General features: G+C 47.4%; 1 protein-coding gene and 1 non-coding gene across 4 annotated transcripts in view; one reads left to right on the top strand and one right to left on the bottom strand.

Moving 5' to 3' along the window:
- LOC8023236 (condensin-2 complex subunit H2) overlaps window positions 1–15,439 on the top strand; it is a 34,990-nt gene extending 19,551 nt beyond the window's left edge. For all 3 annotated transcript variants that reach the window (XM_029986681.3, XM_029986680.3, XM_040498453.1), the window contains 9 exons: window positions 314–476; window positions 3,599–3,702; window positions 5,610–5,679; window positions 6,767–6,844; window positions 8,878–8,960; window positions 9,043–9,135; window positions 10,020–10,172; window positions 10,787–10,969; window positions 13,957–15,439. In XM_029986681.3, coding sequence (XP_029842541.2) covers window positions 314–476; window positions 3,599–3,702; window positions 5,610–5,679; window positions 6,767–6,844; window positions 8,878–8,960; window positions 9,043–9,135; window positions 10,020–10,172; window positions 10,787–10,969; window positions 13,957–14,190 — 1,161 coding nt within the window. In that variant the 3' untranslated portion in view covers window positions 14,191–15,439. The remainder of the gene's footprint in view (window positions 1–313; window positions 477–3,598; window positions 3,703–5,609; window positions 5,680–6,766; window positions 6,845–8,877; window positions 8,961–9,042; window positions 9,136–10,019; window positions 10,173–10,786; window positions 10,970–13,956) is intronic.
- Window positions 15,440–16,211: 772 nt separating this feature from the next.
- LOC115325968 lies at window positions 16,212–22,167 on the bottom strand. Its single transcript, XR_006076622.1, has 5 exons — window positions 22,100–22,167; window positions 17,318–17,421; window positions 17,163–17,218; window positions 17,006–17,057; window positions 16,212–16,610 (listed from the first exon to the last, which is right to left on the bottom strand). It is a non-coding gene; the product is annotated as an uncharacterized LOC115325968 (transcript).
- Window positions 22,168–24,562: the final 2,395 nt, after the last annotated feature.

Raw genomic sequence — 24,562 nt, 5'->3', positions numbered from 1 at the left:
CCATGTTGGTCTATATTCCGTTCACCCCTAAGCTGACAGTGCGGTGGCGCAGTTCTTGGATTGTCTAGTTGCTGGCCTAGAAACTTTTGTGGTTTCCGCCCTTGTAAAAATAGTCCGTGCAAAAGTTAAAAAAAAAAAAAGAAAGAAACTTGTTTGGAAACATATGTTATGCGGATTTTGCAAACCCACAAAGACGAGTGCCATGACTATGCACTTTCGGCGCTGCTTGACCGGCTCCTCCATAGCGCCGGCTGTGGTCAGACTGAGAGTGAAACGGAGTCTTAGGACCGTTTTTTTTCCTTCCCATCGCCAGGACATCATTTTGGTGCACAAGTTCTACGACCCGATGGAGGACACCTCCGCGCTCAACAAACCGATCAAGATCATGCGGAGGGCAAGAAAACGGCCGCTCAAGGAATCTGACGATGTTCCGCCCATCTACGTCCGCTGGGCCATCGAAGGGCCCTTCCCCGAAGGTGCGACTTGCTTGCCTGCGTGGTGCGCGCGCTTTTCGCGGAGTCAGCCCTGTGACGTGCCCGCACGGTTTCCCGGGCACATTTGTATGTGCGTCAACAGGCGTGTTTCGAGCGAACACCAAAAGATTGGCTTTTGTTAATCTTTTGGTTGGCGAGAGCCAATCGAATATTTAGGACAAAATATTGGCACGATTGGTTCGAACTTGCAACCTTTAGCTCCTGCAGTGACATGGACAAGCTTCTGATTAAAGTTAACGTATAGACCATTTTCACAAGGGCGCCGCCATCTTGAAATATCGTCACTTCCAGTATGGGCGAAAACACTGCTTTGTTGGTGCCACGCCGATAGAATGCATCTAGGATATACCATAGAATACCGCGCATCCGCCCATACCACACTAAGCGCCCATACCCAAATTGGTAAGATCTGAGAAAATATGCACAGTACATTGATACGTAAAATTGATGACCGGACAAGCGCCCCATCCTCCATTTTTTTCGCTAAATTTTGAGTGGGCGCTTGCTCGGTATTTTTCTTACCATTTGCAGGTTGAAATGTTTTAATATTTTTTCGTCGCCCATACTAGATGTCTCTACTTGGCGATCGAAAAAGATCTATAACTAAAGTTTAGGGGTGTGCGAATACGGAATAGTAGTTTTCGAATCGAATACCGAATTGAATTAAGAAAAAAAAGCCGAATATTGAATCGAATTCGAATAGTGATTTTATTTGTAGGAATTTTTCAAAATGTGCTGCGAATGAGATTATATGTGCAGAGTATGCGCCTGGTGCAGAATATGCATCTTGTACGGAACAAAAGCTAGAACGTAAGGAAGTTCTGGTGAAAAAAAAGCAGTTGCTATAGACCCTTTCCGAAATTCAGTCTGGCCACTTTGATCACTATCATCACCATCTGAAAAATGGCATGTGCCATATCAATGGCGGCTTTCTATTTACTGATGAAGGAACATGTTGAAGATACTCCTAAGCTGAGGATTCAAGGCCTATACATTCTAGACGTTAGCACGTTGCGAAACCGGAATTGAACGCAAACGCTGCGTAAGTGTTCATTTCTCTAATTCAAGCCCAGTGAACCTGTTAGTGGCACAAAATCGACTTCGAAACCCCTTGGCTTATAGAACTTTATCAAGGTGTCTATCTGGGTTGGCGCTTCGTTCTGACTGGTTGCATCGTTGTGGGAATCGACATTGGACGAGATGATCCAGAAAAACCTGTATAGCAAAAGTTTATTCTCGTCTGCCGTTGACATGCAAAAGTGACGGGGCCCGATAAAATACTGCAGGCTACAAGTTCAATGCCGCCGTTGTATGGCAAAAGTTAAACCGCCATTTCAGCCACCAGATGGCACTGAATTTCGGAAAGGGTCTATTGGTCCTTTGGTACTAAAGATCCAATTTTATGGCGCAAACATAATCTATCTACTTTAAACGTCACAAAAAAATCAAAGTTACAGCCACGCATGATTTTTTTCTCGTTAAAAATACAACCTAACATCGCAACTTTTTTTTTATGTATATATTTGTATATCAGAAAAGGGGCATTTTAAGGAAGAAAAAGCGCACCCGGGATTTTATTTCACATAAACAATAGGTGTTAAAAATGAGCAAACAGGCTTAAACAATATAATCTGAAGTAAGAAAAAAAAAATGGTTAGGTGGCGCAATCACAGTCCAACTGCCGCTATGCATCCATTTTTCCGTCTATCTATCCATTTTTAGAGAGCCCTGATTTAATAGGGAGCAAGTGAAACTGAAACTATGGAGACGGCTCCAGCGCAGATTGGTTGTACTTGTAAGTGCGCATGCATTGTGTTGTCGCGTGGAAAGAAGGCGAGCAAACAGAAGAGCGACGACGCCTGCCCTGCCTGCCCAATCCCAATCGACGCTTTCGTCTTTTCGTCACCTTCTCACAGTTCGTAATTCAAACGTGGCTATTGAACAGTTGGAAACCCTCTCAAATCTAGGCACACTATTTTTCCGTTCAATTTCGTTCCAAATCAGAATTCGCGGCTTGCTGTTCCAAAAGGACGACGACAACTCGGCTGGTTCCATCGGCATGGTTAACGTGGTTTTCTTTCTGTGATCGTGCAGTCGCCGATTTCTGTGAGGTGGCAAGTGCGTTCTACATCGGCGCTTCAATTTGAAACAAGGTGCTTTACTCGTGAAAAGAATCAGGCATGGTGCGGGATTCCAGTCTCCCAAGAATTCCTCTCTGGAAGCGGTGCTAATGGGATGTTTCGGTTGTGATTCAAGGGTAGAATGTGTCACGAACGTGAGTAAATCTGCGTGCTATAAAGTTTGTGACGTTCGTTACTTTTCTTTTTTCTAACCTGTCCGTTAGATTTTTGTGCAAAGGTAGGACCAAGAGGGTGTTTCTCGCATGGTCTTTCTAACATCACGGCGCTTACATCAGGAGAAATAACGGGTTTTTTTGTCAGCTCCGCTCCGACCGCGAGTCTTCGGCCGAATATATTGAATATTCGAGTGACTGAATACTAGGAATTCGATTCGCGAATCAAATTATTCGGGAACTTTCTATTCGATTCGAATTTGTATGCTCGAGTATTCACACACCCCTACTAAAATTGCAAGCATTTCTTCTTTTCTTTTTTTTTTTTTTTAATTTACGATTTGTTAGTTTTTTTTTTGTGAAATTTTCGATGCATCGAAATTTAGAGTAATTTTGCCATGTTCCTAATTATTTTAAAATTGCCTAGCTTCTGGACATAATCTCTGGTGGCCACGTTTTCTTCATGTCCCATTCCACCAATTCATGCTGTGGCTGCGTGGGTTTGAGTGGTGAAGGGAGTGATAAACCATAAACCCCCTTTAGACATTTGAAAGGAAACTGGAGTGGCCTTTCCTCAGGACCACTCTACATTTGTTCGCTTTATCCGGAAAGGCAAAACCCTACATATAAGAGATGACTCAGTGACACATCGCACGAGCCGAGCAATTCTCCCGTCTTACCGTTCGAGTGGTGCCCCTGACAGAATGCTGCGCAGTTACGTGCGCGAGTCCAATGCGAAAGTGATGGGGAGGTCGCGGTCCCTCCCATTCCGCCGTCATTCGACGCATCACTAACCGACTGCCCTCTTCAGCGTATCGGAAGGAGCTGGAGCTGCAGAAGAAGGGGGAGATCATGCCGGGCGGAGAGCGGCTATACAAGAAGGCACTAGAGGCCATGAAGAGCATGGATGCCGCGGTGAGTGGGGCCTGTAGTAGTCGCGTCAAAAGACGTCGGGCGTCCGAGACGCCTTGCCATTCTTATCCTGTCGGCGACTTCCGTTACTGTGTTGACTGGTGCGGTAGTGCTCCGCGGGTTCCTTTGACTACTACCGATCTCTACAGTAGTAGGCAGGTTCGCGGATCGGGAACCCGTTGGCGGCACCACCGGCGGCCATTGCTTGACAGCGGGCAATACACGCCATTCTACGAGAGAAATGCACTAAAGTAGGAGTGTTGAAGTTAGCACGCGTTGCTTGAAGGCGAGTATTTTATGGTGTGCCGCGATCGTTTAGTCGAGTGTTTGGAGGTTAGATACAATTTTGTCAAGCGTTCGAGCGCCTGTTAAAGAAATAAAACGTGCCAGAGCACCACTGACTGTGCCGGCATCGCTTGCTTCGGTCGCTGAATAAATGAAGCGTTTGAGAAGTGAACGACACGCTCAGTTTTATTTCTTCCTAGAAGCCCTCGCTGCAGTTTTAAGCAAGAGTTTGCACCAGAAGTGCTCTTTATAAGCGCTTAAAACAATGCAAATGCCCCCAGTAAAGGCCTAACTTGTCTGCTAAGCTCCAATGACTTCAAGATCACAAACGACTCCACGTTGACTCTCGGCAATTCTTGTCACATTGAACCATATCCGTTTACGCCAAAGTCACGACCCTCAACCCTCAATCACAGAGCATTTATTTAAAAACACTATTGGTATTCTAACACTTCTGATATTTTCTCACAGTTCAGGAATAACAGCATCTCACAACTGTTGTTCCTGGAAAATCCGATAAGTTTCTTTGTTGAGTGCAACCTACGAAGATATGAAATGACACTTTTTTCCGCTTCTCCCATAGTCCCATGCATTAGCCGGTGTAGAGCGACGGCTGCCGGTGGTGCCGCTCAACCCTGGCAAGCCAATCCGCAATTTGCGATCCAGCCTCCTGCAGTAGAGATCAGTGTTGGCAACGCCGCATTGCTGGTACAGTCAAGACCGTTTATAACGAAGTCGGTTATAACAAAATAGCGGCTACAGCGAAGCGATCACAATTTCCCATTTCCTTTTGTACTTCGTTAACCGAAGTCGGTTATAACGAAATAGCGGATATAGTGAAGTGATTTCTGATTCCCGCTGACTTCGTTATAACCGGTCTCAACAGTAACTGCTGGCAACGCCAATTCCTCGGCGGACGAGCTCGGGGGAGCAAATCGGCTTCGAAGGGCAAGGGGATGAGTCATACTCTCGGTTTCTAGGCTTGATGGCACGATCTACCGCCCGCCACAATGTTAGCAGCCATGAGCGTCCGACCGTCCATCTGTGATAAGGGAATTATAATCGTAAAGAGGAGGTTGGAAGACTGCTAAAAGAGGTCCTGGGAGGCGCGAGATTGCGCACATAATCAACGGATCGTACTGTCGAACGGGGGACAGGAGTTCCGCACAAAATTTGAAAAGGAGGGGCTGAAAAGTTTCTAGGCCAGGTGGCGCAAGCTACCGCTCGGTGTAAAAGGTGCGGCCACCATACTCGTCGTTTCATATCAAGTCAGACCGCAGCTGTTGCTACAATCCGATAGAGCCAACCGAGCGGCGGCGAAAGTGTGTCGTCACGGTGCTCGTTTTTGTGCATTTGCCATCGCCAACTAAACCCATTACGCACAGAAAAAAAAAACACCGGGATCACTCTGCATTTGCCGTGAATCGCAAAGACGACGAGCACCATGACGACGCGCTTTTGGCACCGCTCGATTGGCTTCGTCGGATTGTTGCGTCGGATGCGGTTGGACTTGTGAAATGTGGTATGGCATCCGTTCCGCCCTCGGCGGCCTTGTTCTTGACGCACGTGGCCTATGGTGGCTTTGGTGGAGTGGAGTGGCATCTTACTGAAACGTGTTTCTTTAGGAGAAGGAGGGCTTCGAGGAGACCGTGCCACCAGAGGAGGATGACGACGGCTGTGCGGCTGACGATCCCTGTAAGTTTTTGGAGGTGTCCCCCTTTTGGGCCAGTTTGTATGTGTGTCCGAGCGCCGAGATAACGCGGTCAGCACTTCGTCGGAGCCACTGTAGGGCTGGCTCAGTGCCGAGTTGGCGCTGCATTGAGCCGAATCGGCGTGGCAAAAGGCTAAGTCGCATGCATTAAAACGCCGGTACAATGCAAACGAGCGCAGTTTGTAGCATTGTGTCGGCATCTGCGGTGTACCTGTAAACAGGCCTCTAGAGCCCCAACCTCGAAACACTGCTGCCATTTAGCTGAGGCTGCAGTTGTGTGGGAAGATGACCCCTTTAGCCTGTGTTTATTTATAAGTTAATATAAATAAAAAAACTGTTCTACTTTAATCTTTTCTTGTGGCATGCTGTTTGTCCTCAGTGGGACTGATGTGTGAACTTCCAAATGTAATTTCATTTCTATGCTGTAATTTCTCTTGATGCAATTTTGTTTAAAGACGGTAGCATTTTTAGGGTCGTGAAACTGTGAGATGGTGTGCGACCATCCTTCCCTGCTTGATAGATGTATGTAGCGTGCAAATTCGTGTGACACTGACATCCTACGGCGTTGCATTGCGACGTCGGTGTCGTGATGTCACCATGCGTGATGTCATGTCACGCTCATTTGATGTCGCTCACACTGCAAATGACACTGGCGCCGTATGAGACAACGTCATGCGATGTGGCACGAAGGGACACCATGATTTGGTCGAAACCCGGGGAGGAGAAGAGCATGTGTAAAGAGGAAAGGGACGTCCAAAGTTTGGCAGCCAAGGGATCCCAAATGGTGTCGCATTACATCTCCGACTGCGGCCAGAGAGCGCTTGTTCTTGTTGGGGCGGCGTCTTACTATTTACCGTTTCGACCAGACAAGCACCCACATCTTCGACACAAATTTAATCAATACTTTGTTTCGTTTCGTTGCGATGCTATCGTTGAAGTTAAGCTTTTACCTCTACCAGGTCCCAAGGGTAGCTTTAGAAGTATGGGGATGAGCTCACCTGAAGACCTTGCCTCGCCAATGGGCCGAGTCGCTCATCTTCATCTCTTTTGATGTTTGTTTCGTTTGTGAAGGCGAACCCGAACCTGACGAAGAAAAGGGGATAGACTGGCCGGACTTGGGTCCAGACGGGCTTGCCGAGCCCGAACCAGGTGCGACATTTTGCCCATTGGCACTCCCACCCTGGCTTCGTGCCTGGGTAGGGGGAGGGGGGGAACATGTTTATTAAGGGGGGACATGGGCCTAAGTTTTCAAATTTTTCGAAAAAATTATGTTTTTAAATTTTTATGTTTTTGGTTTTAGAAACTAATTATACACCCTTACACTAAATTTTATAGCAATGCGCCGAATAGTTATGTTGATATAAAATATTTTCAACACATTGTGAGGCAGTAACAAAGTAAAGGAGTTCAATGTCTGAATGCATTTTTCTCAGTTCCACTTTTTGCTGCAAATTTCATACAAAGGAATCTTTTGATCGAAGTTAAAATTTTTCTGATATCACAATCAAGATGTTTCTAAACTGAAATTTACTGGAGAATCGGGCTATCTACTTTATTTTGTTTTAAGTTAAAAACCTCATTGAGAAGAAACAATGTTTTTAAAAATTGATATAGGACAGATATGCATCTTATATTTTGAGGTAATCACTCTTCCTGAAATATTTATACTTGAGTTATAAAAACGAGATAGCCCGAAGTCCTACATTCCAAACTTTATATTCAAGCAGTTAAAATGATGCTTAATAGCTTCATTTGCATATCATAGATTTCTTAACGAAGAGTGACACATCTTCTTATGCAGTTATGTAAAGTTGTGCTAGAGAGGCTGAAAGTTTGCACAGTGCACCTACATCTGAAGTTAAATCTCCCCTGCAAATTTCATCCCCATCACTTGAGTAGTTCAGAAGTTCAACCTCTAGCCCGTGTCCCCCCTTAATAGGCATCTCAACAGGTGTGTTGATTTTTGCGGGAATTTCACGGGAGTTATATTTGCAAGCAAAATTAACTACAGAGTGTAAAAGAGGGAGGGAGAGATGCTTTATATAAACCGAAGCGTTGAGCTATGCTTCATTTTACAACCATTTTGTAAATACCCATTGTAAATTGAACCTACTTTGACCTGAGCCTCATTTCTAGAGGGGGGTTGTGTTATTTTTGGGTCCTATCTATTTTTACTACAAAAGATAGTGAGTAATATGCTTCAGTATCAAAGTGGAAGCTTCAATCTTTATCAGATATGGACCCATGAGCAGTGCAATCACATTTTAAGGTGGCGGGCTAACAGATGTTGGCATATGCTCCAAAAAGCGTCGGTGGTTGCTCCAAACCAAAATTTTACCTGCTAAAGAAGATTTGGTGCCGCTTCCATCACTGGGATTTGCACCTTGACTGTGGAAAGAAATAAGTGAGACCTAAATAAGCTCTGGGTTGCTCAACTGTTCTGTACATTCCAAGAAGCACGTAATCTCCAACGTACGTTGATCTGGCAGCTTCAGATTCCCGCAGATGCTGTACAACTCGAGGATTGGAGAGGAGAATGCGTATTGTACTCGTGTATTGCTTATGTCACGATTCCACTGAACTTCAAGCTCATTGCAGTACTGATTCAGTTCCAAACATGTAGCAATGCTCAAGACAAGGTTTTGTACTTCCATCGGACATGACAAGGTTTTGTACTTCCATCGGACATTCAATTCCCCGATTTCGGGTGGCGACAAGTTTAATAAACGTGTAGTCGAACAGCTCATTACTTTTGTTTTGTTCGTGATTCTGTCTAATTAACTCGCACTCATACACACGGTGAAGGTTGATTCACACGAATGAGACTGCTTATGACTGAGCCTCTCGTGGCTGCCTGCAACTGGCCGTCTAGTCGTAAGCGGTCCCAAGAGGCTTAAAAAACGGTTTTAAGCCTCTAAAATTGTAGGCAGTCGCAACTGCACAAACTATCCTCGAGTGTATTAGTCTCTTTCAACAAAACCATTATTCACAGCTTCTACGCCGTCATCGTCCGTCCTGTCTTACCTCCCATCTCTTTCCGCATGCGTCGGTGGCACTACGTGCCGACGGCACGTGCTGATGCCGTTGTAGCGTGAAATTCATTGCTGCTCTGCTCCGACAAAAACAAAGTGGCTCTAGAGATATTGAGCGGAGGCATTTTAATGCATCTTTCACTTTCTCAGGTGCTACCGCAGCTGCCTCCGAAGAGGGTTCCGACAAGGACTCTTACGGCACGCTCGTCCACAGTTACCTACGGGAGTGCCAGGTAGGAGATTCCGCGATCCCTCTATGCACGCAATGTAAAGGCACGGGTGAGCTTGACGGCCTGTTCTGCTTGCGTCTTGCAGGAGCCCATGAACAGCTTTCAGCTGACGGATCTACAGAAGAGGGTGGCCGAGTGGGAGAACAAGATCCGGCCGACCTTGGAGGAGGAGGAGGAGGTAAGCCCTAGGTGAGGGGAGAGGAAAGATCGAAGGGAGCACACGGGCTAGGAAAGAGGCTTCGTCGGGCATCTTTCGTGTATATGCATCCCAATATTGTTTTCATTGACGGGACGTGCAGAGTGTGCATGTTCTCGTCGTCGACGACTACAAAATCTACAACAGTCCCGAGTTCCCTCCATACCCGGGTTGCCAGCACCGGTGTCAAAGACAAGCCCTCGCTCGGCATATTGCGAAGCGTCGCCCTTTCCCATGCCTTGGAAAGCCGCGCACCATGATGTGGGGCGTGCAGCTCACCAGTTGTACTGGCAGTATGCGACATTGTTCTGGGTTTTAGTCTGCACCTCACATTTTTGTTAAGGCGTCCTTCTCGCACGTTTTTCTTCCTGCTTTACGACCGTCTGCCTCGAATGCAGCCAGCAAACTCCTCTCGGTTTTGGCGTCGTTACGATAGAGCTGCGTAGTGCCCGAAGGATCTGCCGAGGTAGTGCCAAAACTGGAAAGTGATTGTACTGTGGAGCATGGAGGATCGAAAAAATTTTGGCGCTTGGGGAGTCCAGGAAGGGACTCTGGGGGCGCCTCGATTCCTAGGAACCCAGCGCTAGAATTTACGACGTAGATTGTCGGTGTGCCGGTCGCCCAACTGCCTTGCACGCCAGCTCTCCCCGGCCAAGTAGCCCGCCGGGTGTTGTATCTAATGGCGAATTCTTACGCTGGATCTCGAAAAAAATTGCCCCCGAATCTTTCTGCTACTTTACTCTGACCCTCGATATTGCCTCGTCCATATCTCCCATTTCGGTTTGTGGCTGGCATTGCAGCTCGTACCTGTTTCGTGCCGTGGACCCGAACGATTCTTCACTAGATATGTTTTTGTGTCTTTGCAGCAGCGGGAGCCCTACGACATCCGCACCTACTGCGGTCGTCTGCTGGATCGCTTCGGCGACGGTCCCAGCAAGCAAAGCATGGCCTTCCGGTCCGTGGTCCAAGGGGGACCGGTCTGGGAGGTGCCACGCTACTTCGTGGCCTCCTTGCAGCTGGTAAAAGTGCTCTCTGCCTCCCTCGCTCTGTCTGCATTTGTTTGTTGGCGTTTATCGCCTTCCCCTTTTTTTGGCCGCCTTTCCTTCTGTCCTGCTACACCTTTCCTTTGACCCATGCGGGTCCTCGAGGAAAAATAAATGACGGCGGTGATTTAACCGTGTTTCCTGCCATTTGTGCGGCCGTGCATTTAGTATCTTACGGCTATTCGGCTCTTTTACCCGGCTGTAGACCCTTTTCCTGCTTACAAACGCAAGCCGCCCCTTGGCTCCCGAGAGACTTCCGGTCGCTTCGTTTGGTGGGCTTTCCGAGCCTGTTGATGTATATTTACTGAGACGGAAGTTCTACGGAAATCGTGAAGTTGGGGATTTAGCGAGATCCTTAAGTTGCGCTATTTAACATAAAATAGGGGATCAATAATCTTACAAGAGTAATAAAACATCTTCAAGTATCTCGATAGCCGGTCCTCTAGGTAACCAGCTGGCTCGCTAATGTGCCTGCGTGTCACTCAGTCTAAAATAACTTGCTAGGCAAGACCACGGAAGGCCGCACCCTAAACGGCTGCAGAAAAGAGGACGAACGCACAAGCCAATCTCTGTTGCTGCGGCCATTGCAGGCAAACAACCGCAATGTGGCACTGACCACAGACGGCGTCCTCGATGCCGGCATGGACACGCTGCAGTTGACGCTGCTCTCCCGGAGGCAGCACTTCGAGGAACTGGATGATTTTGGCTCCAGCCAAGCCACCAGCCAGGCCCCGGGCCAGGCCCCCTCCGGCGAGAGCAGAAAGCGGAAGGCCGTGAGTCCCCCCCCCCCCCCCCCCCCCTTCCCACCCACCCACCCCCCTTCTCGGAGCTTTCGAATGTGGTGACGCCTCCCCTTTAAACTCTGGCTTTGGAAGTCAACTGTATAAACGGGCTCCTAAAAGCGAAAATAATGTTCAAAGGGAATTTTCAGGAAGCTGCAGAGTGACATCTCGTTGTTACGGTATTCCGGAGGCGTCCTATTGGGTAGGGTGTGAAATGTAAAGGGGGGCGCGCCGATCCGCCTCGGCAGCTACACAAGCGACGGCATCCGCATTGCATCTGCCTGCTCAGGCCTGGAGTGGCCCCACTCGCGCCTTGGCAGTGTTCCTTGATCTCGATCTGGAGTAAAGGTTTGGCACCTTGACATTCGAAAACGTATCCATGTCCAATGTTGCTGCGTATGTGTTCTCGCGTCGTTCAACCCACAAGAGTTTCGTTTAAAGCTCGAAATCAATTGCTGTGCATTGCGCCCCGTATAGGTCGACTCCGAATGCAGGCCTAAAAACCCCCCAAAATCTAACCAATAAAAATATATGTAATATGTAGGGTATCCTAAGTCATCAGGCTCAATCTAAAATGGACCGTAAAAATCTATGCCTGCACGTAGCAATCTAAACTTATCATCAAAGGTACATTCCACAGGTTAGTTTTTTCTTGCAAAATTACAAAGCATAGCTCCCTTTCTGTAAGACATGGGGCCAAAAAACTTGTCAGGGTTAACGGCGGGCAGCGACGCAGACGACCAAGTTGAGTTCCGGGACGCGTTACGCACTCGTACTGATAGATGGCGTCGGGAGCTACGTCTGAAGGTGTAGCCGACCAGCGAAAGAAAGCAGACGACACTCGGACGAAATACGTTGGCAGCGAAAGCGCCGTCGTTATGCAAACTCTTTTTTTTACTTTTATTATCTGCATTTATTATTTAACCAGAGGCACATTACAAAAAGCTTTTGTTCATTTTAATAAACCACGGTGGTCGCGAGCAGTGTCAATATGGAGGTAGCGCCAGCTGTCGATACGAGCATCACACGCCCCGCTTCTCGACTTAATCGTCTGCGTAGCCGCCTGCCGTAGACCCGGGCAAGTTTTTTGGCCCTATTTTTTACAGAAACGGAGCTACGCTTTGTAATCTTGGAGAAAAAAAAAACGACCTGTGAAATACACTTTTGATAAAGTTTAAATTTCTACGTGCAGGCGTCGATTTTTACGGTCCATTTTATATCGAGCCTGATGACTTGGGACACCCTATATAATATATATATTTTTCGTTTAGATACCTATTCTTGAGATTTTCTAATTTGAGATACCCATCTCTAAAAAAATTGACCTAGAGCCACTAAATCAGCTACGCTTAGAGTATCGGCACTATGTTCCCTGATATTTTTGTGGGCATCGCCATCTTGGTGCTTGTCTAGAGCGGATGCAATTGCCGATCGTCGCGATTTAAGTGCGACTTCCTCAGCATTAGATTTGGTGTTAAGAAGCTCATGTAATATTGCCTTGCCTTGTCGCAAACTGCTCAAACATTTGTGGAGGACCAAAAAGCGTTTCCTGCAATTTCGGATAAAACTTCAGATAACTGGCAACCATGATTTGAAGTCACAAGATGGGCAGGTGTCGTTACTCTGAAGCGTAGCTTACTTAGTGGCGCTAGGTCGACCTATGTGCGGCAATGTACGGTATGCCCCCACAATTGTAAGCGCCAGAGACTGCAACACACTGCCATGTTTCTCGTTTATCTGTGCCGGAATACACCCCTACGAAGTGCGCTCGACGGTCCAGAAATCGCTACGGGACAATATTCACTAAGCGATCAAATTTACAGAAGCACTTTCCTCTCCTCTTTATTATTGGATTGCTCCTCGCTTACCGGTGCGGATCGAGTAAACAAACTGGAATCGAGATGATTGCGGCCGTTTTCACCGGCGCGTGAGGGGACGTCGTCTTAATGTCAGTGTAGTGCTGATCGTGGCCTCAAACGTTTCGGATGGTGCTGTGCTTGGGCAGGCGGACTTTGCCTGGAAACAAAGGTTGACTGCTACGTGCGACGTACGCGAAATGCTTCTGCTACGAGCCGCGCCGTGAAACCTCAGTCTCGTCGCACGCTTCCAATATTCGCGGACGAAACTAGAATGGCGGGGCATGTCTTTCGAATTCCCAACCTCTGGCACGCGTTTCATGCCTTCTGTCGCGCTTTCACTGCGCGCGCTCCAGGTGCACAAGGCGCTGGAGAGCCGTCGAAGGTGGAAAGCTTGTGCTGGACGCGGTACATCTGAAGCTCTTCCCTGCCTTGTTCTCGTCAACCTCTTAAAATTCCGAGGACGCCTAAGCGCTTCTTATGATTTGTGAATGCAAAAGCATGAATGTTAATCTTCCGCTCCCTTAGTTTGTTTGCAATGTACTGGTGTGGACGGCCACGCTTTGCTAGTGTCGAGGTTGTGGTCGAGGCCATGCTGCCATGCTGCCATGCTCCTCGGCACCGAGAAAAGCAGAAACGGCCGCAGCGCCCGACATTCAGAGCAGCGGCCAAGCGCACTTGTTCCTGATGTGCGGGCCAGAGCGCCAGGAAGAGGGCTTCTCTGTGGGGTGGCTGTCTAGGAGCTGTGTTGCTGGGACTTTCACGTTTCTCACGGTTACATCATTATAAATGCAAACAGGTGCCTAAGAGCTCCGCTCTAAAATACTAGTGCTTAAACTGGAGGATGTTATACTTGGGGGCTGGAACAAGCAAGATGTGCAAGCCTAGGGAACTGTTAAAGGTGGCCTGGGGGACCCTTAAGGGACCTTGGGGAGCCCAGTTTGAGAACCCACGAGCTATTCCAATCAAACGTAGCGACCGTGACCCTGCGCATTTAGTATGTGTATGCGTTTGCACATCCTGCAGTCTTTGACCATGCTCTTACTTAAGGTGAAACAAAGGTTAGGCACTCGTTCCACACACCATGGCCACCGCAGGGTCACCCCACGCGTCTCTTTGCAGGCCAAGCAGGTGGTGCCGAGGGTGCGGATCGAGGACCCCGGGGACGTGCTGCGGGAGAACCCACTGGTGCTGGAGCCATGCCGGGACGGCAGCAGGGAAGCTCGGATCGGCGGCGAGAGGCCGCCGCCTGGCAGCCATGCGAGGGCACGGATGCGCGCCAAGGCAGCCGCAATGGCCGCGCTCGCAGAAGATTCCGACGACGGAGGCAACGACGAGAACGTCGCCATTGCCTGAATTCGCTCGCCTTAGGAGGAAGTGTGGCGCGGTCCCCCCCCCCCCCCTTTCATCATTACTTTTTATAACCTTCTAGCTGTCCCTTTATTTTTTTTATAACTACTAATTTCCGTCCTTCATTGCTTTTAAGAATTTACACAGCTGTCCCTAAATTGGAAGCAACGTTTTTAATTTAGGCACTTCTCTCGAACATGGGGGAAACGTTGTTCCCCGTCATCCTTTTTATCTTTTAAAATTCATACATTCTCTTTCTATGAATTTACACAGCTGTCCCTAAATTGGAAGCAATGTTTTTAATTACGGCGCTTCTCTTTAACATGGGGGAAACATTTTTCCCCGTCGTCCTTTTAATCTTTTAAAATTCATACATTCTCTTTCTATGAATCCTGTTTGGGGCGCGTCTTTCCGGGTTCACACGTCGCGGTCGCAGTCTTTAGCCGATGCAAACTTTGACGCGGGAACTTGTGCCGAAGGACCATTTCGGATTCCCCTTTCTAGGCCTGCCCATACTTATTTCCGACGATTGGACCGCCCCAGCAGCTTTCGCACCTCGTCCGAGGCAGGCTTGCGAGCACCATCGTCGTAGCTGTGGCAGCACTGTATGGGAACAGGGCGACGCAGTGCCTTAGCACCTGAAGCTCTAAACTGGCTGCAAGTAACTTTGCAGAGCCTTCACTGTCCCACCCCCGCTTTCATAAAGTGTGGGGGACTCGTTCCGTGCCACCCTTCTCCCAGTTTTAGAACATTCTGGACTCATCCTTCAGTTCGGTTTTATTTATATATATATATATGTGTATAATCACCCCTCACGAGTTGTAAATAGTGTAAATAGGACGGAGGTACATACAGCATTGGACGTCTGTCAAAGGACAGATGCCGGTTTTATTTTCGGAAATTGTGCGTACAATACTGTCGGTGGAAGAAGGGTGTTGGTTGTAAAGTTCACTCGTTCCTCTAACCGTTCCGTCTGGTGAAATTGCTGCCCATCTGACGTTAAGTTTGCAAGACTTTCATTTTGTACATGTCCTTAATTGCGCAAATTCTGATTAAAATTGTTTTGCACAACACTGCGCCTGGTTTCGCTGGTTTTCAGTTGGACACATAATTGGCGCATTGATTTAATTGACTTCCTCGGATTTTCCTGCAGCACACATACTCTCATGCAAGTAGACCTGTAGACGAAATTGGGATTTGCAGTTTATTTCCTTGTACTGACTAGAACCTTAGCCTGGGCTGTTTCGTATGTAAATGGACCGAAAAAATGGAAAAATAGTGAACATGAGAAGCAGGAGACTAGATAAATTTTCAGGGCCTGGAAGGGGCATGGTACACCCTACTCGTATCAAACAGCAAAGCACAAAAGGCTAGTTGTGGCATCTTGCTCATTGTCAAACGTAGCAGTGCCTCCAAGCAAAAAGCACATGCTGCCAATGACTGCTTTTTTTTTTTTTTTTTTTTGGGTACTTGAAAGTGGTGAGCTTGGTGCTGGACAAAGGTAAGTGGCATTCCCTTGTATTAGAAACATCCAATGGACCCAAGTAGTCTGAAACCGGCCACATTCCTCAAAACTCTGGCTAGTACCCACAAAGCTGCAACGTGGCAGAGGATTTTAGTTAAATGAAAGGACTTTCCATGCAACAATGTATCTGGCCGGTTTTAATCATTCAATTGCACAGGTTTCTGACATTGTTGGGGATCTGTTTGAAACAGCATTAATCCATATAACAACCCTGCCAACAACATATCTCCAGAGGTGTGCAACTAGCATTCCAGCCGCCCCCTTACCTGACAAAGAACCTGAAGATGACAATTCACTTACCATGTAGAAATACAGAAAACTGTCTGAAAAAGGCACTTTCTGCAGTTCAGCACTGCAATTCACAAGCATTTGTACATATACTGAAAGACTTCACAGCACTGCACGACTATTCCAAACATTAGTACCGCCACGAAAAATCCACGTGCATCTCTCGGCCAGTTGAAAAACTGGAAACAAAAGACGGAAATGTATCCTAGCCCGAATGAGACATTGATCCACAGCTTGCTATTTTGGCAACCTTGAAAAGGAAAGGATGGGAATGTCGGTACTGGATGGAACATTGACTTGCTGCTCGCCGCATAGTCTCGTGTGTTGCTCCGCAGCTGCAATGTGTACTTGCAAACCTGCCCCTGATTATTTTTGTTTTGTTGTGTGAGGATACAACTGTGTAGAGATCACTCGTTCTTGCTTTTGCTTTCTTTGCGGACTGCCTTTTGGGCCAGGCTGGATCCTGTGCTGACAACACCAGATCCAACGTTGTAGGTGGTCGTTGCAACCCATTTGACACTTCCGACACTGGCATTGTATAATCCCGACGTTATGCTTCTCATCCAACCTGTGGGAGCCTCTCCGCTGGTTGGACTTGATGCTGGAGACTTGTCTGCATGAAAATTGTGCAAAACATTTAACTAACAACTCTTAGCATTGTCTTCTGTAATGGCTAATGCATGGATCAAGGATAGTGTGAAGAGTGATCAGTTTGTGTGTAATTTGGAGTTGGAACAACTTAAAATTAGGTGCTGATATTTCGAGGGAAGGGGTTAAATGTACTACCTTCGCACGTGTGAACACCCAGTCCTCAAGAGCTGACAACGCGCAAATGCAAATGTCATGCGTTCCAGCTCATTTCATCCTCAACTGTATGCACGATTGAAAATAGTGGGAAAAGCTTTAAAGCGTACAAACTACGCAGCACCACAAAGCGTCTGCAGCTGCCACAAGGCGAATGCCATCCCGACTTACTAATAGTCGCCGAAATCGACACTTCGTGCTTACTTTCATCATTCTTTTTGTCGCTGTCCCCGGTCGACGTATCTTCACGCATTGGCTGCATAAAAAGAAGTTGCATTTTACGACAGGTGTATGACGGGGAGTACAGCGGAGAGGTGCCGAAATAAAATGAAATTAATTGAAACCATGAGAAGACCGATACCTTCTTGAGACAGGCAGTGACTGGGTTGTAGAGCTTTGACATGGTCCCTCTTGTGCCTCATAAACAAGGCAGTCGGAGCGTTTTCTGTGTGCAATTCCGTCCGAATGCACGCAAGTACGACTGCGCTTCTGGCCTGCGGTAGCGCCGGCGCTTACGTAGGACAGAAATAACAGCTGCGGCGATGTTGACGCTGCCACATAACCCCGGGAACGACGATGTGAACTGCGTCAAGTGATAAAGTTGTTGCCGTTGATTTTCTCTGCAATGTTTGGACGGCGGCGCTTCAGCTGGCCTCGAGGGCAGTGCACCGGGTAGAGATTAGTGGAGGGAGATCGCTTTCGGCCAACGCTTTCGGCTGATGAAGAAGTAAACACTGCACGTAAACAATGTCATAAGTTGCATCGTGGTATTTCTAAAAATAAGTAATAATAACGTTAATATGCAAAACGAAAAATAATAGAACTTCTTTTTAAATTCGGTTCGCTTGACAGAGTCCAGGTGGCACTAGCTACCATCTAATTTAGTAGATCTGTGAAACTTTTTTTTTTAATTAAGAAAATAGTATGTTTGTGCGGTTTGTGCTCGAGATTTATAATCGAATGGCATTTAGTATTTCTCTAATATTCAATAAATATGTACGCTTTATTATCATCATAGCTTTCTCCACTGTAGCTTTACTGAACTGATTGAATTCATTTGAGGGTGGACAAATAAATGTGTTGTTTTTTGTTTGTTTAAGTAGGCAATAACTTTCGCCATCTGTCCACTGTGTAGCACTCGTCAACTGATCTGCTTTGGATGCGACACGCTTTCCAAGGAAATAAGTAGGGGTGTCGCGAACTTTTGTCGAACCAGATTTTTTGGTCGAACTTTCGGGGTTCGACCCAGTCGAACCGGTTCGACGAACCTTCGAACCTTTCAGCAGATTCGACCGGTTCGACTTTGAGTACAGTGTGGCCAGACCTTAATACAAGCATCTCTAGGTTTGGAGAAATTTCTTTTTATGCAAAGGGTTATTTTATTTTGTGAACAGCTGCAATTAAAAGAAACTAATTCTCCTCACTGAAGAAGTTAATAACTTAATTTTTAGTACTGTATTGACTGAAATAGCCAATCAGCGCTGCACTTAATTCATTTCTTAGCCATTACCATCCAATCCGAAGCCAACTGGCCAGCCTGTCGCGCATGCGCACGTGAGTCGAACCTCAATACAAGGTTCGTCCAAGTTTCCACTAAAAGTTCGAAAAAGTCGAACCTGGTCGAACTCGAACCGCGGCCGGTTCGCGACACCCCTAGAAATAAGGCCTACCAAATTGGATTTGCAGAGTCACTTTTCTTGGAAACTAAAGCTTGAAACAAAAGCACATTTCCGCCAATAAAAGTGTAGCTCTCAAGTTTTTGAACAACGCCTCTGGCGAGCAGCATCGGATATTTTTAGGTCGCGTTTCCACTGTCCGTATCGTTGCGTCCTTTCAAACGCTGTGTTAGTGCGCGTGAACCTTGAGCAGACGCCGAGGGAAGTTCTCAGACGCTAGTTTATCCCCGTGGTGATGGGACGCTGGGGCGCCACTTTACGTCAGCATTCAATGGTCGCGTCTCGCGGATGCTAGCGGAAGCGCCTCGTTTGTGGTCGCGTCTCGAGAACGCTACAGCGCCCCCTGGCCGAGAGAAACAGGCCTATAGACCACAATACATTCGAGTTTGGAAACGTAAGGGCAACTTACAAGGCAGCCCAGCGTGACGTCGCACTGGCCGTAGTTGATACAGCGCTCGTCTGAAGTCTCCGCTCAAATTGTGCACTATTTATTAATCCAAAACTTGGAACAGGTTCATGTGTCATCAGGGGAACTCGTTTACAAAGACTTGCTATGGCTTTAACCCAGCGTTGGGACGTACTTTAAGTACATTGTACTCAAAGTACTACTTCAAGGTGGGTCTTTACCTGAAGTACATTGCCTCTGAGTATGTACTTGTACGTTCATAAAAGTTTTTCTTTTTTTCTTTTTTTTACTTTTTGAGGAAAGTAGAATTCCCAACTTCAAAGTACAATCCTCAAATTTGGTCTTGTTAAATTTGTATCACAAAATAATGCTTTGTCAACTCAGAAGTCACTTGGTGTCATCCAATCATAGAGTTATTATAATGTGTTATAATAACTCAATGCATCCAATATTCGCCGCCATTTCCGAAAATAACTGACGCACCCCCGGGTGCCCCTCAAACAATGCATACAGTAAAAAATAAGAAAAAAATGCTGTTTAGGGAAATTAAAGGGCAGATTTGTGTTAAAAATTACTTGTACTTTACTTCGAAAGTACATTGCATTTATAGTACTTTATATTAAGTACATCGCACCTGGTGTACTTACTACTTTACTTGAAGTACATAACCTCTCATTTATTTTGTACCTAATTACTAATACATTTTAGAGATGCTTTACCCAACACTGTCTTAACCGCTAATGTTGACATTCACGCGGTAACTCAGCTCGATCCCTGCCATGACCCATCAGCAGAAAGGCTGTATCTTTCACTAATGGTTATCAGTTTACTTATAAGTTAGTTTCATTCCCGGCATAATTAAGAATGTTATAAATGACAGAGTTTCGTCGACACCTTCGTGGAACCACGGGCCTCAGGTACATGCCTATGACCTTTCCGTGGTGCCGCAACCCTCCAGTGTTGAATAAAGGTTTATTATTATTATTATTATTATTATTATTATTATTATTATTATTTTAAGATGAAAAGAAGGTTAAAGCAAACGCTTCGTGCGAGCAAGCAAATGATATACGATGGTAGCTCGCACCTCTTGGTGCGTTAACGAGCGGGCCTTTGTGATTCCCTTTCCCTCCGAGGCGTGTGGGAGGGAGTGAATCCAGGCACCCTGCTACTATAAATAAAATAAAAATAAAAAGAAGAAACGCAACTGGGTTTTGCGCGCCTTCTCTCTCCTACAGAAAGAAGAATTCGTCGGGGATGGGAGCGAGGGAAAAACCTAACGGGAAAGCCACCGAGCAAGTTCAAAGCTCTGCGCCGTTCTAGTTTCGGCCGAGACTCTGGCAGCGCGAGCCACTCATGAGCTCCAAAAGTGACAATTTTGGGCAGAAAATTTTCTTGAACTTGGACTAGTAGAACCCAACAGTTCCGTGAACTTTGCACCAAGCATCGGGACATCTTTGGATTTTTCCGGCATTGCCAGTCGGCGACAAGAAAGGTGCGTTTATCGTTCCTGTCTGCTCTATTATACATGTCGGAGCAAGGAAGAAGAGGCCTAAACGAGCTGCCTGCCAAGACGAATTAATATGGAGAGTGACGTTCTAGCATGTCGTGTTAACGCCTAGAGGCCGCTCAGTACACTGAAGATGTGTCAGATGTGTCACTGTGTCAGTGAGCAATCATTACTTGATCCGCGCACGCCTGCTGTGACTATCTCACGAACGCAGGCATTAGAGTATTGTAAGTCAACAGATCGTGAACAACAGATGCACATTAGGACGCGTAGTTGCTTTATAGTTACTCGTCTTTAATTCATCGTCCCGCATAGATTGGTGTTTGTTTTTGGTTTTCTTGGCGCTCTCTCGCTTCGCAAGCTTCGTGCCGCTTTTGGGGCCGGGACGAATTCCGGTTTCGGTTGAGGGAACCTGGTTTTGTTTCACTTTGGCTTCTTCAGAAAACGAAACAAAAATAAGTCGTGGTTCCTGCACGGTCGAGCTGGCGGAAGTGGAGGAGTGCGAGGGTGGTTAAGGAGCTTCGCCACTTCATGATGCTGGAGGTCGCCGGTTGCGGTCGCCGCGTGGGACCACAAGTGGGATTTAGACGACAAGTGTTTGCAACATGTTGCCGCTTCGTGTCCGGCTCTAACTGGGCGACGGACACGTCCAGAGACGATCTAGGGTCACTGACCTCAACGAGGAAATGTGAACGTTACGGAGCACTGGGTTACCCAGCGGCTAGTGGGGGAGAGGTTCGAGGCCTGAGCGAGTCCACACACACAGAAAAGGAGAGAAACCGCAATGATTTCGGTGGTCGGCGGGTGATGTCCTTGGCAGAGAAAGATGTATTTATATATTGTCGAATGCGAAGGGGCGGCCAAAAAGGGGGTCGCAGCGAGCGTGGCGGGGCTTCCTTGTGTAAGGTCGGAAAGGGTTGACCCAGCTTTTTTGGACGTTCTTGGAGCGCGGGCATCAAATGGCGGGTCGGTTTAAAATGGCCGTAGAATCGCTCTACCAGGCCCGTAGCCAGGGGGGGAGGGGGGGAATAAGGCCCCCCCCCCCCCCCCCCATTTTGCTGGGACCTCCTCTTCACCCTCCCCCTCATACAGCATTTTGCCATGGGCGCCCCCCCCCCCCCCCCCCCCCCCCCGGACACAAAATCCTGGCTACGTGCCTGCGCTCTACTAAGGTCACGGATGGCGCAAACCTTCAGAACGATGGCCGCCTCGTGACGGAGTATTTGTCCCAATTACACACTCTCAGTTTGATTCGGCGAAATCGCAAAGGTATTTCTACTATAATTTGAGATTGTCAGTAGATACCATGAGACCGCGTTCAGCTAATGCATGGCCCACTAAATTGAAAACTATAGTCTTTGCAGATTAAGAAAAGCGAGACAAGACCCCAGTGGCGTATACGCCACTGGGGTCTTGTCCTGCTTTTCTTAATCTGCAAAGACCCGGGACCCTTAAGTCTTTCGTAGCCCCCTCCTCCTTAGCACTTCACTGCAAGGCCCTCCCACAAAGACTGTCAAAGCTGTCCACTCTTTCCACTTTATCAGAGCGAACGCTGGAGAGGAGGCGAGTGGAAAGGAGGAAACAGCCAATCACGGAAAGCGGAGCTTTTGTGCGGATGGCATTTCCTGTTATTCTGAACCTGCAGCAGACGGCTGCTAGAAAATTACACCGTAATCCCACTTTTCAACGCTTCTGAAGATTTTCACCGTGTAGACAAAGCCGTGGCAGCAGTAGCCTGGTAGCCTGGTTTGCATCTGAGCTGAACGTAACGCATCGTGTGCAATGCATAAGGGTCCAGGGGCGCCAGAAGTATAGGAGGTATTCACTGGACGCCATATTTGAGGGCGATGTTTAGAGCGCATGCTCAGAACGAGCTCACGTTAATAGCCTGCTAAGACCGGCACTCTTGATGGTGCTAAATGCAAGCTCCAAAAGGACTGCGGAAGCTTGCCGTCAGCACGCGCTCAGCAGCAGCACACACGGATATGGCCGCCAGTGAATACTCCACAGTCGAAAAGTGAGCGCGCGTGTAGCCAAATGGTTACCGTGCTTGGCTGTCGCGCAGAAGCTGCAGGTTCGATTCCGGGGAGCGGGCTACTCTTTTATTTATTCTTTCAACTTGACATTCTCTTAAAGGGACCATGAAATGACTTTTTTACTTTTTCCAGATAACTTTTACATTAAACCGTCAATGTTCACTGAATGCCGAACAGGCATCCGTTTTCGTCTCGGTTTATTAACTTCTGCACAAAAAATTAACGAAATATCGACTTTTTCTTGACCGCAAAAGAAGCCGTGACGTACGCTGCTTCCGGAACCGGAAGTTCTCTCGGCGGTAGGAGATGGGAGCGTTAGCGGCGACGAGTTGGGGTGCGCCGGTAGGTTTTACTGCGCCGATGTCACCGACGTATTTTCTGAATCGGCGCCTCTCATCGCCGCATCGCAGCCGAGCGAAATTCAATGAGATACGTTGCGCTACAGCGACAGCATGGGACTAGTCCCATACACCGGTATGCCTGTTGGGAAGTGCAGCGAGTCTTCCGGTGAAGACTTCAGAAGTCAACCCAACTGTCATTGTTGGTAAAAGGCGGCCAGTGTCAGTCGTTTGCAAAGCGACGTAGATGGAAACAAATTGCCGCGGCGTTTTTCGCGGTCTCGGAGATGCAGGAGCGAGCCGACGTTAAAAAAGATACGTTTGAACTACGAGTGTCAGCAAGAGCCACGTAAATACCTGTTCACACTCGGAGCGGACGCGCGCGTTTGATGGAAGTGCTGTATTCGCGCTGTTGGTAAGCGCTTCGGGACCGATCTTTTACGCTTGCAACTCGATACTGACGCGACACTCGGCAAAGAAAGGTTGGACCGGTATTGCACGTATACCTCCCACGAACTGTTACAGCTCGACAGTGACGTGGAGTCTGTCAGAATAAAAATGGCATACCAATAACAAAGAGTACATACCGTGTTACGAAGGTAATCCATACAGCGTTTATTTCAGCTCTATATCACACAAAACAAGAAGAGAGAATCGACGAGGGTCTCTTTTCGACGAGTGTTCGTCAACACTGCCTCGGAAAACAAGGGGAAGAGATTGACCTCACCTCTTAATCTAAAATTGAGGTCAGCGATCAAACTATAATACGGGAAGGGTCCACAAGGGTAGCACGGGCATATTCCATTCAGCACGCCAGCCGGTCGTAGGCAGGCAGACGGTTTTGCGACGAAGCAACGCTGCGCCGAGTCGGAGTGCCTGCTAGGCCTATATTGTGAGAGCTTCGTCGGAGCGGGATTCGCGGCTGTTGTCGCTCTTCTCGGGTGTTTGTGGATCCAGCGTTCTTGTTCGTCGTGGTCTTTTTTAAGTACATTTTTTTTCTTGCTGCTTGAAGTCGGCACGCGCGAGATGAACACATAAAAAAATAAACGTTCAGTCAGTCAGAGTTTTGAGAGGAAGGAAACCAAAGGAAATAACCGTTCTAAGTCGGCCCTGCCCTACTGCGCACGCGCAGTAGTTGCTTCGTTTACCACACGATAGATGGCGCTTGGCTCTCAGCATAGGTAGGGTGCCTAGATGCTTACTGATTACCAGCTGAACGTTAGGAAAGCGACGAAGAGAGAAAGAAACACACTGCTGGACTATCAACCCTTTGTTTTATATACACTTCCTTTTCCTCAACCCAATCCTTAAAAGGGTAGCTTCTTCTTCTTCTTTCAAGGCTTATACTTAAACTTCCTTTTTCTTCTCACGGACCGTGGTGTTCTCCACCTCTTCGACTTTCCCCATCCCAAAAGGGTAGCTTCTACTACTTCAGTCGGAGCTTAGACAAAAACTGCTTTTTTTTTTTTTTTTTTTTTTCTCTCACGATCGGTGGAGTTTTTGTCTTCTTCGACTTTTGGATCTTGAAAAATGTCTTTCTTTTTGTCTTTTATATTTCCGGTGGTGTCACCCTCGTTTTTCTCGGTCGGATCTTGGAGTCACAGGGTCCCAACTTGGTTCATCCGAGGTGCCGCTCTCTTCAGATACATTTTTTCTTTGGGCAAGAGCGCAATGGAGGCAACACTGACGCATTCTCCCTCCCCCTCCTCAATGGCCAACGCCTCATGTCTGTCTGTCTCAGGGTGAAGACATCCATTGTTGTCCGGAATGTACCAGCGCGTGACGCTCTCGCGCA

Source organism: Ixodes scapularis, unplaced genomic scaffold, assembly GCF_016920785.2.
Source record: "Ixodes scapularis isolate PalLabHiFi unplaced genomic scaffold, ASM1692078v2 PGA_scaffold7__128_contigs__length_106722199, whole genome shotgun sequence".
NCBI classification, from domain to species: Eukaryota; Metazoa; Arthropoda; class Arachnida; order Ixodida; family Ixodidae; genus Ixodes; species Ixodes scapularis.
This window is presented reverse-complemented; position numbering and strand designations above follow the sequence as displayed.